A 15,596-nucleotide genomic window follows, 5' to 3' on the forward strand; every position below is an offset into this window, starting at 1 on the left:
CTACAAATTAAAGTTAAATGACTCTTATCTTCCGCAATATACAAATTACCTTGACACAAACACCAACATGATTTATGTACTCGTAAAGTAAGTTTGACTAAAAATCTAAATCTGTACTTATCGTATGGCCTCAATTAAATCATATCATGCTATACCATAATGTATATGAACATGCCATTATACCATAATGCATATGAACATACTATTATACCACAATGTATATGAACATGCCATTATACCGCAATGTATATGAACATACCATTATACCATAATGTATATGAACATGCCATTATACCATAATGCATATGAACATACTATTATACCACAATGTATATGAACATGCCATTATACCGCAATGTATATGAACATACCATTATACCACAATGTATATGAACATGCCATTATACCACAATGTATATGAACATACCATTATACCATAATCTATATGAACATACCATTATACCACAATGTATATGAACATGCCATTATACCATAATCTATATGAACATACCACTATACCATAATGTATTTAAACATACCATGAAACTTTAACTAATTGAATTATTTCTTTACTCGTTAAGAATTTGTTTATAAATTCAGACAAAATAAAAGTAAATCTAAAAAAAGTATCAGAAAGAAAAAATATAGGTTTTGATTTTGGAGGTTGATATAACTGTGGACAATAACAAAATATATCCAGAATTAGTTTATCTCGACGTGTACATAAACGCAAGTCTGACATCCGAACCCACTTATGGGCCAAGTTTAATCTTGTTGTAACGGACAATATTTTGCGCCATTTTTTTTTATTATTTGGTGGGGGGGGGGGGGGAGAGATATTTTCATTACAACAATGAAACCATAAAAAATTGGGTTATCAGACCTGCAAATAAGTGCACTTCGGTTTATCTCAGTACACTATATTATTTCCTCACAGACGCGAAACCCAAATTTAAAAAAAAAAAAGAAAAAAGAAAAACAAAAAAAAAAAACAATAATCTTGGACCTGTAGAAAAAAAGATGCATTAGAATGTTTTCTTATTTGATGTCCAAACAATAATATAAAAAAAAAACAATAAAATCCCATACGAGTCCATGGTATAGAATATGTAGAAGTTTTTTTTTGTTAATAAAATTGTACTATAATTGTGCTAGCTTGTCACAAGAGAGTGATTCCAAAAGGCTAAATATAGAATGAATGAAAGTGACGTCACTCGAATCTTTAAAAAAAAAAAAGTTAATACCTCCAAAGAGGTGATTAGTACTTGGCAAATTCTTCCGCGTCATTGAAAAACGTTTAAGATTACATACAGTTTATTGTTTTGCTTACAATTGACATGATGGACTGGTGAGTACTTCGCTTAAACGCATCATTTAACGATAATAAATTATAAGAACACACTGAAATATGTCAGCACATTGGATTTTTTATGTGCCTTTTTCAAAAAATTAAGAAAAGTCTTTTAAGAAAGATTTTAGATTTCGGAATTCGCAATTTTGATTCCAGTTTTTAAAAATACACAATTTCAGTTTTCACGTCACAATTTAAGAACTTGAAAAATACAATCAAAGATCACATCGATCTCAGACAAAAAAAAAAAGATAAAGAACTGGATAGGTGCACATCTTTGGCAGGTCTGATGAACAAAGGCCATAACGTGCCTGGTTTAACATAATTTCTGTAATGGACAATATTTGGCGTTGGTTTCAGAGTATATTTCACCCAAGGAGCCCAAAACAATTTGGGGAGTTATCAGACCTGTAAATAAATACACGTTGGTAAAGAGCTAATTTTTTCACCCAACGTCTATTTCAATCTATAATTTTTACCGTGACTTTTTGAATTATCTATGTAAGAAGATGCTTTTTATTATATCAGTCGATTCTAAAAAAAGAAAAGTGCTGTGACTTTTCTTACACTGAAATATTATAGACAGTATGCGCTTGGCTAAGAAGCTCACAACATTGCCATCCGGAAGTAGAACCGACCAACACACAAAACTGTGTGTAACCTTGAACTTTTAGAGTCTGGATAATACAGTTTAGTGAGAATTACTCATAAACGTGGATGGCAAGAAAAAAACAACAAAAAAAAACAATAACAAAGACCCGAGTGACGTCAACTTCATTCTATCTATATTAACTTGACCGGCGGGACTGAATTGGTTTCATGGGAAAACCAAATCTATTTTGATGTTTCGCGTGCCTGCCATTCTATTAAATAACACATTCTATATCATGGACAAACTTTTAATCAAGCAAAACAACAATCGTTACATTATATATATATATATATATATATATATATATATATATATATATATATATATATATTGTATAGCCATCAATGCACGAGGCTGTGACAAAAGATCGTTGTAAAATCATATGCAGGTAACTGTGATAATTACACATACTATGATGTTATTGAAATATTTTGTCGCACACTGGTAAAACACACCTTTTTTGTAATGACTCTAAGTCTTTCATATTTAAAAAAATAAATCATTGAATTGAGACGATAATCATCCTCAATTTGTCAATATTGTTCAAATTCAAATCTTCTCAGAAAGTTGGGGTTTTTTGGGGTTTTTTTTTTTTGGGGGGGGGGGGGGGGAAGGGGGTTGTTTTTTAATCCAATCTCTTACTTTCTTAATCGTTTTTCAGTACTATAAAAGTATAAAAATTGCTGTTAAGTACGCTTAAAAAAATTACACATTAAAAAAATTTTGACCGGAAAGATCGTCCTTCAATAAATATCAATCGATTAAAATAATATTCCCCATCTTGTCAAACAGTCTAAAATCTGGGATTCAAAGTACGTCTTCAATGAAATCCCGGGTTTGAAAGTTTTGACAAGACGATGGCCATTATTTATATTTAACTCTATCCTTACCAGCCATTTTCAGGATTTTCCCCAAAACTTCACACCCAACTAACACAAACATAGATTTTTTATCACTTAAACACGATAACAGTAAGGTTCTTGCGATAAATAATTTCTTTAGCAAAACATCCTCTATACAACACATTGTTAATTTTCTTTAAATTTTATTATGTACAAAAGAAATAAATTTGAATAAGAAAAATGTTGGTTGTATCGTAACGAATGTGACGATTTTCCTATGGTTGGTAAGGAGAGGGTTACCAGGACCCGTTTTACGGCCAAACTTTAAACAAATTCAGAGTACGGCGAAAAACTGGTTCTTTCCCATAGCGTTATCAAAGTAGCTTTTTATCCTTGTCTTTTTATGTGTGTCGAGAGTTATAACAAGAAAAAAAAAGAAGATAAAACGTCCTTCTGTCCCAACCGTTTGCGAATTTTTGGATATAAACAAAGGCATAACGATGTGCACAAATATGTGACCCCTCGTCTCAAAACGGTATTATGTCGGGATGGACCTGATGCTAAAAAGTCAAATTATAGTTGAACTGGTCAAAAATATGAAACGTTGGTATCTAGCACAGTAAAATATTATATTCCTTCTCCTCTATAAAGCATATAAATCCAACTTAAGCATCATATTTCTGGCTAAAAAAAAAACAACATTTTCAGCATCTTAATGATCCCGACTTAATACCGTTTTGAGACGAGGGGTCACACATAATTCAAAGGAATGAAATCCACAATTTTATCAAATGAAAAGAATCCCATATTGTTTTAAAACATAACTTGTTATTTGCAAAATAAATGAAATGCGCGAAATACTCGTAAATAGGTAAAGGCCTTGTGTTGGGATAAAGCAAAACCCAGGACTGTTATAACGGCCTTGTGTTGGGATAAAGCGAAACACGGGACTGTAATAACGGCCTTGTGTTGGGATAAAGCGAAACACGGGACTGTTATAACGGCCTTGTGTTGGAACAAAGCAAAACTCAGGACTGTTATAACGGCCTTGTGTTGGGATAAAAACAAAACCCAGGACTGTTATAACGGCCTTTTGTTGGAATAAAGCGAAACCCAGGACTAATATAACGGCCTTGTGTTGGGATAAAGCAAAACCCAGGACTGTTATAACGGCCTTGTGTTGGGATAAAAGCAAAACCCAGGACTGTTATAACGGCCTTTTGTTGGAATAAAGCAAAACCCAGGACTGGTATAACGGCCTTATGTTGAGATAAAGCAAAACCCAAGACTGTTATAACGGCCTTTTGTCTATAATCCTGGATACTGACAGTTTCTTTGACCATTTTGGTCAGAAATAGTTTTGCCTCAGATATCAATGATTTATGATGACCTACAACTTGTCAAAATTTTATGTACCCAAGTCTTCTTTGAAGTCCAACGTTGAAGAATGTTTGACAAGTTGAAGGTCATTTGATTGATGGATATCACAATTGAAAGACTTTTAACCAAAAACAAAAAAATAATCATTTTCTGATGTATAGAACATCAGAGACAGTTCTTATCTTCGGCCAACAACAAAAACATTATTAAACAATCTGATTCATTATCGTTGCTATCTAAATTCATAATGCATTGGTTTTCTTTAGAAATTGTGTCTTCTTTTTCTATTAATAAAAATAGAAAAAGCAGACGAAAGTCGATATAAAAACCAGACATCGATCGTCCTTGTGTGACACTAGAGCTTCATGGAAAGACAATGGCCAAAAATTCTCAAGAGCATGATATGTGACCCTTCGCCCCAAAACGGTATTAAGTCGGGTAGGTTAAGATGTTGAAAATTGAATTTATAGACAGACATATCATACTTGTGTTGAGTTTGTGTGTTTTATTGAAGAGAATGGCTACCATATTTTAGGGTGCTAATGTCAACAATTTATATTTTTGACCAGTTTATCATTTAATTCGGCTTTTAGGCATTTGGTTCGTTCCGACATAATACCGTTTTGAGACGATGGGTCACATATTATAAACATTGTTATAATGATAATTCAAAATAGCAGCAACAACAACAAATAAATAATATATTATTTATTGTTTTATGGATTATGAAAGTGATTTTAGGGGTCGGGTAAGCAAAAAAGGTCAAAGGCCGTAAGCCACCTGGTGAATACAGAAGAACAGTTTGGGTTATTTTATCAAACAACATCCGTCACAATAATTATACAGAACAACAACCAGGAATATAATCGAAACAAAACAAAACAAAACAAAACAAAAAAAGAATGAAAAGCTGGTTATGAGACGTGAAGCTTCTGTTTATGATAAACTCTTCAAAATTATTTTTTTTTTTAAATTTTAAAACGCGAGTTAAAACAGACGGGTGTTTTATTTATTTTTAAACGAATTTTTCACCCTAGTATCTTGTACTATGCAGTTAACATACACATTACATTAGTTGCAAGCCTATCTATTGCAATAATGGCTTATTTTAACATTGTTGTAATGAGAATAGATGGTATTCTTTTGTTCCAAAATTGGTTTTCTCCATCACAACAATGAGACAATGTTAATAATTGGACTCGCAAATAAGTGCACTTTCTTTCTCTCTCTCTCTCACACACACACACAAACTCACACACACACACACACACACACACTCTCTCTCTCTCTCTCTCTCTCTCTCTCTCTCTCTTCTCTCTCTCTCTCTCTTCTCTCTCTCTCTCTCTCTCTCTCCCCTCTCTCTCTCTCTTCTTCTCTCTCTCTCTCTCCCTCTCTCTCTCTCTCTCTTCTCTCTCTCTCTCTCTCTCTCTCTCTCTCCCTCTCTCTCTCTCTCTCTCTCTCTCTCTCTCTCCCTCTCTCTCTCTCTCTCAATCCAGGCGAAGGGTTACCTAAATAATATATGCTAAACAATTCGTTTTAAAACATAGAACAAAACTATCGATAACAATGCATTATATTATTCATTATAAGCTATCAAAATATTCTCTATCAGTAAATTCTACCACTATTCATCAGTTACCACTAACTACCTGTCATCGCTATAAATCTCTAAAACTCTTCTCTAAAATTCTCTATGCTGTTCACTATGAGCATCTATTGAGTATTATCCTATCAGAATGTGGGCTTAAAATGTATTTGTAAATAACCGCAAGAAGCAGCGAAAATCTCCCTCTGCCGTAAACTGCCAAAACACTTTTTTTTCATTTTAGGCCCCCCAAAAAACAAACATTTACTTCAAAAAACAATATTCGATTGAAACTGCCATAAACATTTCAAAAAGTCTCGTCTCAAACTTGAAACTTCCTATAATACAATTATTTCAATGTCGATTAATTAAAGTAATTTTTGAGCTTTGAGATATTTTTTCCTTCTTAATATAGCGCAATAGCCACTAAACGAGCTCAAAGCGCTTTACAAGGGGCCTGCCCTGATCAACAGCAACATGTAACATGTAGAACGGGACATGACGCCTGTTAGGCGAAATTGCTTTTTTCTCCGACAGACAACGCTGTTAACGGCCGGGTACTCCTTTTACAACTGAGATAATGGAAGTAAAGAGCCTTTTCCAAGGACTCAACTGTGTGCCGAGCGAGGCTCGAATCCAGGACCTTCCAATCCGAAAGCGAGGGTCATACCACTAGACCACATAGCCGCATTAACCCTAAACATTTAAAAAATCACGATCGATTTAAATGACCCTCATCTTAAAAAATGTTCTCAAACCTGGGATTTTAATGAAGACCTCGCAAGGTCCCATGTTTGAGAGTTTTTGCTAAGATGAATGTCATTTAAATCGATCGATATTTGAAAAAAATAATTTTCTGGCCAAATTTTTAAAATACGTGTTTTTTCCTAAGTATGACAGTTAACTGGTTAATCATTGCTTTATCATCCAAGTCCCAAGGTTTGAGAGTTTTTGCCAAGATGCGAGCCATTTAAATCGATCAATATAATATTTGAAGGATGAGTTTTCTGGCCCAAATTTTAAATACGTCTTTCCCAGGGTAAGGCAATCTATAATATTCAAAGTAACAATTTTTCTGGTTAAAATGATAAAAATGTGCTTTGGCATAGTACAGGCAACCTTACGTAAAGCGATACTACAGCGTGAAACACTTACATGTAACTGTCAACTGTACTTCGTCTCCTTTAGTCGATCCCCTCTTATTAGTTGCAACACACTGGTAGGTTCCTGGATCGGAACTCTCGTCCAGATTCGAGATGGTCAGATCCGGTTCCGCGATCGTCCCGCCTGAATACTTCCCAGCAGGCCGGCCTAGATTGATCTGAACGAGGTCTTTCGTCCAGATCAACAAGGTCAAGGCCGGGTTAGCCGTGACGTCACAGGTCAAGGTCACCTGTTGGCCTTTCTTTCCCTGAACGTTGCCTTGCTTGGAGTCGATGGTCGGTTTGACTGAATGTGGAAATAAGAGTTGGAGGAGTTAGGTTCTTGATGCTGTTGTGGTGATGGTGATGGTGGTGGTGGTGGTGGTAGTAGTAGTAGTAGTAGTAGTAGTAGTAGTAGTAGTAGTAGTAGTAGTAGTAGTAGTAGTAGTAGTAGTAGTAGTAGTAGTAGTAGTAGTAGTAATATTAGTAGTAGTAGTAGTAGTAGTAGTAGTAGTAGTAGTAGTAGTAGTAGTAGTAGTAGTAGTAGTAGTAGTAGTAGTAGTAGTAGTAGTAGTAGTAGTAGTTGTTGTTGTTGTTGTTGTTGTTGTTGTTGTTGTAGTAGTGGTAGAGAGATAGAGAGAGGGGAGAGAGAGAGAGAGAGAGAGAGAGAGAGAGAGAGAGAGAGAGAGAGAGAGAAATACAATGGGGAGTTAAAATAAGAGAGAATAAGAAAAGAAACTTACAAGTTACGTCCAAGCTATTGGCAACAGAAACGCCAGTTCCTCTAGAGTTGACCACATGGCATCTGTAAGGGCCCGTATCATCTCTGGACACTGTCCTGATGGTCAAACTGGGAATTAATAGAGTGCCCCCGAGATATTTGTCTGGCTGACCAGTCACGTTGATCTCCTTGTTATCCAGCGTCCAGTAGAGTCTCGTAGGGGATGGATTGGCCTTGTACGAACAGGTGAACACGATGTTTTTGGTTCCCTCCTGGACAATGGATACAGTTGCCGTGGATGACACCGTAGGCACAGCTGATGAATTCAAAAGTTTTTAGGAGTTTATTTTCAATCTTATAATAAAATTTTGAATTAAAAAAAAACAACTTTGTGTGTGTGTGCGTGTGTGTGTGTGTGTGTGTGTGTGTGTGTGTGTACACACGTCTATTATAGATAGTATGCGCTTGGCTTAGAATCTCACAGCATGCCCATCCGGAAGTATAACAGACCAACACACAAAACAATGTGTAACCATGAATACTTATAGTCCTGATAATACAGTTAAGTGAGAATGGCTCATAAACGTGGATGGCAAAAAAAAAAAAAAAGCAATAACAAAGACCCGAGTGACGTCAACTTCATTCTATTTATAGATGTATCATTGGACCGAATTTGGTCATCGATGACTTAAAATAAAACTGTTTCGATCGATGTTTGATTATTTTCTGATCTGACAACCCAGTTAAATTTTGCTATAAGTCCATTGTTGTAATGGAAATACTCCCAAACGAATATGTTTTGTTTTTGTTTTTAAGGGTTTTACGGCGCTTGCAACACATTTAGGTTATATCAGCGCCAGTAAAAAGGAAGAAAATGGGATAGTAAAAAGTTCTAGAATTACAATTGAAGCACCCAAGAGAAAGTAAGACATAGGGGAACTGGGAACAAATAGGAATCAGATGTAGATTCCAAGAGCATACCACCAATGTACTTAGTTTGAGTAAGTCTCATCCGGACACAAGAACAATATCCAACAAAGAGGAACACACTCAAATGCTTACATTATACATTAAAAAATAACAAATATACTAATACATAACAGAGAGATGATTTACAAGGAAAAAAATATCATCTCCCAAAACAATAACTATGCATTTGACTGTTTCCCTCCCAGCCAGGACTCCGACCAGGGCCAGGAAAAAAACTAAGTAATCTCATTCCAAGACAAAGACAGAAAGCATGGTGGAAAACAGATATAAGGGGATAGAAGACACAGTATGTACCCCCCTGCCTACTATGGGAGGTCAGGATCCCCACCCAGCCAAACGAATACAAAATAGTGTCCATCACAACAATGTTAAAAGAAAACCAATAGGACACAATAGACTAAGAGGACATATGTTTACAAAGCTAGGTATTGGAACAACCCCTTATTGCCCATGTAGAACCGACCATGAAACCACTTTACACGTGTTTATGGATTGCCCATTATACAACGTGCAACGTTCGAACCACTGGGTCACCCCTACATCACTCAACACAAAGCTCTATGGTGAGGCTGAGGACCTAAAGCGGACCACAGACTTCATAGCAGATATCGGACTGCAGCCATAGATGTCCATCAGAGGAACGAAGAAGAAGAAGAAGAAGAAGAAAAGAAAACCCACAATAGCGTTAGGTTATCAGAACTACAAATATGACCACTTTATCTTAATGTCCACGATGTCTCGGGTTTGAGAGTTTTTGCTAATGAGGGTCGTTTAAATCGATCGATATTCGAAGGACGAGTTTCCTGGCCAAATTTTTGAATTCGTGTTTTTTTTTTTTGTTTTTTTTTTTTTGAGCTTTTATATAGCGCAATATTCACTTAACGTGCTCAAAGCGCTTTACAAGGGGTCCCTGGTCAACAGCAACATTTAACATGTAGGACGAGACATGACGCTTGTTAGGCGATATTACAATTTTTCGGACGAAGACAACGCTGTTAACGGCCAGGTACTCATTTTACACCTGAGTACGGTGAGAGAATGTGAGTAAAGAGTCTTTTCCAAGGACTCAACTATGCGTCGAGCGAGGCTCGAACCCAGGACCTTCCGATCCGAAAGCGAGTGTCATACCACTAGACAAACATAGCCGCACTTTTTTCCTGAGTACAGCAAGTTAACTGGTTAAGTATAACTTACCCACGATTTGCACAGAGACCTCTCCGCTTGTTGTGGTGCCGATGGTATTGGTGGCCACGCAAGTGTAATTTCCACTGTCGTTAAGGCCAGCGTCTAAAATGGTCAAAGTTGGAGTGGACAAAGTCCCGTCTCGGTACTTGCTGGGGTTGGTGCTGGAACTGATACGACTTCCACCTGATGGAGTGAGGAATGGTATGGATGATGAAGATGGTGTGGTGGTAATGGTGGTGGTGGTGGTGGTAATGATGATGATGATGATGATGATGATGATGATGATGATGATGATTAAGATGATGATGATGATGATGATGATGATAATCATGAAGATGATGATGATGATGATGATGATGATGATGGTGGTGGTGGTGGTGGTGGTGGTGTTGCTGCTGTTTCTGGTAGTGGTGGTGGTGGTGGTGATGATGATAATGATGATGATGATGATGATGGTGATGATGATGATGATGATGATGATGATGATGATGATGATGATGATGATGATGATGATCATGATGATAATGATAAAGATCAATATGATGATAATGATGATGCACGACATTTTTGTGCATAATTTGTGTTAGACAGTTTTGTGACCGAATTGACATAATATTATTTGAAATGTTCACATAGACATCCTTACCAATTTTAGCCCAATACAAATCTGTAGCACCTGGGTTGGCGGTAACTGAACAGATAAGAGTTACTGCATTCCCGGGTTCGGACAAAATCGGTGTATCAGTTACTGTTATTGTTGGTTTATCTGGAATAGATAAAAGCAAACAGTGAGGAGGCCACGTCACAAACTGCTAAGTTGCATTTTCATAATTGTGAGAAAACTGCAATTTGTTGTCATTTATTAGTGACTTAAAGAGGACAATTTTGTCTTGTTTGCCCCATAGAACAAAGACGAGTGTTTTGAAATTTCAAATTTTTCTTGGTGATTTGATGGTATTTGTTTGTCTTTTGTTTTTAAAAGTTTTAAGGCGCAACACATGAAGGTCATATCAGCGCCAGTACAAAGGAAGAAAATGGGATAGTCAAAAGTTCTAGAATTACAATTAAAGCACCCAAGAAAAGGTGAGACAAAGGGAAATTTGTTCAAATAGGAATCAGATGTAGATTCCAAGAGGACACTATCAAAGTACTTAATTTGAGATCACCTAAAAGTCTCACCCAGACGCGAACACAATATCCCTCTAAGAGGAATACACTCAAATGTTTACAAATCATAATGTTAAAAATAAAAAATAACAATAGGTACGTAACAAAGAGATGATTTACAAGGAAAAAATATCATCTCCCAAAACGATAACTATACTTCGACTGTTTCCCTCCCAGCCAAAGATTCCGGCCAGGGTCAGGACAAAACTAAATAATCTAATTCCAAGACTAAGACAGAAAGTAATTGAAAAACAGATACAGGGGGGGATAGAAGACATAGCAAGTACTTCCTTGCCCATTATGGGAGGTCAGGAACCCCACCCAGATAGAACAAAGCCTTGAGTGCCTTGAAATTTCAAATTTTTCTTGGTGATTTTATGGCGTTTAACCTGCTAACTGCCTTTATCTGGAAAAACATGCATTGAAAATTTGTGACCCTTCGCCTCAAAACGGTATTAAGTCGGGTTGGGTAAGATGTTGAAAATTGAATTTATAGACAGAAATATCAGACTTGTGTTGAGTTTGTGTGTTTTATTGAGGAGAATGGATGCCATATTTTAGGGTGCTAATGTCAACAATTTATATTTTTGACCAGTTTATCATTTAATTTCGCTTTGAAGCATATGGTTCATTCCGACATAATACCGTTTTGAGACGATGGGTCACATTTTGACCATAAAATTCTTCCTTCAGATAATCGATCGATTTAATTGAAGGTCATCTTGACAAGAACTCTCACCACCTGGGACTTCGCGAAGACGTCTAAAATGATAAAAGAGAACAGGCGGTGTCCGACAATAGATGAAAAACTACACAATTTACACTTACAAGTGACGACTAAAATAGCCTAAGGCAACAAATAGTGTCCGAAGATAGTAGAAAACTTACACATTACTTCCTACTTTATACAGGTCGGCCAGGTCCATTAACTCTCTCCGTATCGATGATTTTCAGTATTTCCCAAAAATGTCAGGCTTACCCAGCAAAAATGGATTTTTAAAAATGAAACAATCTCTCTACAAAACAACTTAAGGTAATTTTTAATTAAACAAATATCATTGTGATGTATAAAATAAATCTGAATAAGAAAAAATGTATATTGTGTCGTAACAAATGTGACGATTTTGCTGTATCTAGGTCAGGTGGTAAGGAGATGGTTAAACAAAAGTATGGGCAAAAAGAAAACAAAACAAACAAACAAAAAAAGGTTAGTGCCAAGACTTACAAGTGACGTCTAAAGATAGTCCAAGACTAGATCCTATCCCTTGATCGTTTGTGACGCGGCATAAGTAGGTCCCTTTGTCCGAACGCTCCACTGTTCTGATAGTGAGGTTAGGGCTCGTGTCGAGAGTACCGCCGGAGTATTTGGAGGGCAGAGCCGCAGAATTAATACGCACTCCGTCTTTGGCCCAGTGTAAATCTGTCGCCTCAGGGTTGGCTTTGAAGTTACAGGTCAGGATGATGTTGCTGGCTCCTTCAGACACGCTGGAGACTGTTAGAATAGCCGTAACGGATGGAATACCTGGGGAAAATGATATCGTGGGAAATTGTCGAAATGGTTAATTAGTATTATGATTGTGAAACATTCTTGTGGTTTGGAGACGTATATTAGGGCATTAAAATGAGTATGTAGGAGAAGAAGTTGAATTCGTGATCGTAGCAGCAGTGTTGGTAGAAGTACAGTAATGATGATGATGATGATGATGATGATGATGATGATGATGATGATGATGATGATGATGATGATGATGATGATGATGATAGTAGTAGTAGTAGTAGTAGTAGTAGTAGTAGTAGTAGTAGTAGTAGTAGTAGTAGTAGTAGTAGTAGTAGTAGTAGTGGTGGTGGTGGTGGTGGTTGTAGTAGTAGTAGTAGAAGTTGTAGTAGTAGTAGTATTAGTAGTAGTAGTAGTAGTAGTAGTAGTAGTAGTAGTAGTAGTAGTAGTAGTAGTTAGTAGTGGTGGTGGTGGTGGTGGTAGTGGTAGTAGAAGTAGTAGTAGTAGTAGTAGTAGTAGTAGTAGTAGTAGTAGTAGTAGTAGTAGTAGTAGTAGTAGTGGTGGTGGTGGTGGTGGTGGTGGTAGTAGTAGTAGTAGTAGTAGTAGTAGTAGTAGTAGTAGTAGTAGTAGTAGTAGTAGTAGTAGTAGTAGTAGTGGTGGTGGTGGTGGTGGTGGTAGTAGTAGTAGTAGTAGTAGTAGAAGTAGTAGTAGTAGTAGTAGTAGTAGTAGTAGTGGTGGTGGTGGTGGTGGTAGTAGTAGTAGTAGAAGTTTAGTGGTGGTGGTGGTGGTGGTAGTAGTAGTAGTAGTAGTAGTAGTAGTAGTAGTAGTAGTAGTGGTGGTGGTGGTGGTGGTTGTAGTAGTAGTAGTAGAAGTTGTAGTAGTAGTAGTAGTAGTAGTAGTAGTAGTAGTAGTAGCTAGTAGTGGTGGTGGTGGTGGTGGTAGTGGTAGTAGAAGTAGTAGTAGTAGTAGTAGTAGTAGTAGTAGTAGTAGTAGTAGTAGTAGTAGTAGTAGTAGTAGTAGTGGTGGTGGTGGTGGTGGTGGTAGTAGTGGTAGTGGTGGTAGTAGTGGTAGTAGTAGTAGTAGTAGTAGTAGTAGTAGTAGTAGTAGTAGTGGTAGTGGTGGTGGTGGTGGTGGTGGTGGTAGTAGTAGTAGTAGAAGTTGTAGTAGTAGTAGTAGTAGTAGTAGTAGTAGTAGTAGTAGTAGTAGTAGTAGTAGTAGTAGTAGTAGTAGTAGTAGTAGTAGTAGTAGTAGTGGTGGTGGTGGTGGTGGTGGTGGTAGTAGTAGTAGTAGAAGTTGTTGTAGTAGTAGTAGTTGTTATTCTTCTTCTTCTTCTTGTTATTGTGACTACTGTTTTGATGCACTATTGTAATAAATTATGCTGCCTTTGGTTGTCTTCTCATATCGATCGATTTAAATGACTTTCATCTTAGCAAAAATTCTCAAAACTGGGACCTTAGAGGTCTTCATTAAAAATCCCAGGTTTGAGAGTTTTTGCCCAGATGAGGGTCACTTACATCGACGATATTTAAAGGATGAATTTTCTGGCCAACTTTTTAAATACGCGGTGTTTTGTTTTTTTAAAAATCAGAGCTGAGTTTTAAAATTGATCTTTTATATAGCGCAATATCCACTAAACGTGCTCAAAGCGCTTTACAAGGGGTCCCTGACCAACAGCAACATTAAACATTTAGGACGGACATGACGCTTGTTAGACGATATTACAATTTTCTCCGGACAGAGACAACGCTGTTAATGGCGAGGTACTCATTTTACCCCTGAATACGGTGAGAGAATGTGAGTAAAGAGCATTCTCCAAGGACTCAACTATGCGCCGAGCGAAGCTCAAACCCAGGGCCTTCCGATCCGAAAGCGAGTGTCATACCACTTGACCACAAATGACTTTAAACTTACTAATGATATCAACTTTAACCGAGCCGCTAGTCGTGGTGCCAATGTCGTTGACTACAACACACTGGTAGCTTCCGGAGTCGTCAAAGGTTGGAGACTGGATCGTTAGGCTGTGTTTAGATAAGGAGCCTCCACTGTACTTTCCAGGGCTGTTCGACGGAACGATGCGTATCCCATCCTTGGTCCAGTAGAGATTGGTGGGTTGTGGATTGGCGTCCACCGAACATGGCAAGACGACGGGGGAGCCGGTGGACCCTTGGACAGGGGTGATTGGGACCACGAGATCGGGTTTGACTGAAAAAGTAAATTATGAGGGATGTTAGATAAGGAAAAAAATTTAACATGGACAATTAAACCTTGATATTTAAGTGTATTATAGAAATTTACAATAGGAGTTTGATGTGACCGTTCACGGCCGACAATGCATACTTGGGGGAAATAACTATAATATCATAATATATATATACTTTATATATATATATATATATATATATATATATATATATATATATATATATATATATATATATATATATATATAAATCATATTATTATGATTAACTCACACAACCCTAAGACTGACTATATCCGTAGTTTACCCGGGTTACTTTTACCCCATGCCTATTTATTACATTTTACTGAGACAAATTATAGGCGTAGTATCAAAGCTATTGTTTTTCATTTTTACATGTTAATGGTAGTTGAATAAAACTATCTTTGTACATGCTCATTTTTAATACATTTTTTTCCAATTTTAAAAATAGTAGAAAAATCTCTAGGATTGAGTGAGTTAACAATATTCTGTATCTCTCTCTCTTTCTCTCTCTCTCTCTCTCTCTTTCTCTCTCTCTCTCTCTCTCTCTCTCTCTCTCTCTCTTTCTCTCTCTCTCTCTCTCTCTCTCTCTCTCTCTCTCTCTCTCTCTCTCTCTCTCTCTCTCTCTCTCTCTCTCTCTCTCTTTCTCTCTCTGGTTCTAGCACAGGGCTGTTACAAATTATTTGGATATCTCCCTATTGCTAATTTCCATTATTTCTTTTGTCCGTTCTTATCCAATACCTCTTGTCTCTCACCATAAAGGTGATATGATTTTACGCTGTGCCATAATGGTTTCTAACCGGATGACAACACGAGCATGGGAATGTGGTTACAACTTAAAACGCAAACACATAAACACACTTAC

The 15,596-nt window shown here is 36.9% G+C and overlaps 2 protein-coding genes across 3 annotated transcripts in view; one reads left to right on the forward strand and one right to left on the reverse strand.

Annotated features, from left to right (window-relative positions):
• LOC144960167 (uncharacterized) overlaps positions 1-15,596 on the forward strand; it is a 289,349-nt gene that overhangs the window by 88,380 nt on the left and 185,373 nt on the right. The window lies entirely within an intron of this gene.
• Positions 1-15,596, reverse strand: part of LOC144960164 (hemicentin-1-like) — a 131,679-nt gene that overhangs the window by 22,604 nt on the left and 93,479 nt on the right. For both annotated transcript variants that reach the window (XM_078893174.1, XM_078893173.1), the window contains 6 exons: positions 14,422-14,712; positions 12,241-12,537; positions 10,495-10,614; positions 9,858-10,031; positions 7,696-7,989; positions 6,966-7,259 (listed from right to left, as the gene is read on the reverse strand). In XM_078893174.1, the coding sequence (XP_078749300.1) occupies positions 6,966-7,259; positions 7,696-7,989; positions 9,858-10,031; positions 10,495-10,614; positions 12,241-12,537; positions 14,422-14,712 (1,470 nt within the window). The remainder of the gene's footprint in view (positions 1-6,965; positions 7,260-7,695; positions 7,990-9,857; positions 10,032-10,494; positions 10,615-12,240; positions 12,538-14,421; positions 14,713-15,596) is intronic.

The sequence above is a fragment of the Berghia stephanieae genome, chromosome 14 (assembly GCF_034508935.2).
Source record: "Berghia stephanieae isolate SIO BIC M18660-M18661 chromosome 14, UCSD_Bste_1.3, whole genome shotgun sequence".
NCBI classification, from domain to species: Eukaryota; Metazoa; Mollusca; class Gastropoda; order Nudibranchia; family Aeolidiidae; genus Berghia; species Berghia stephanieae.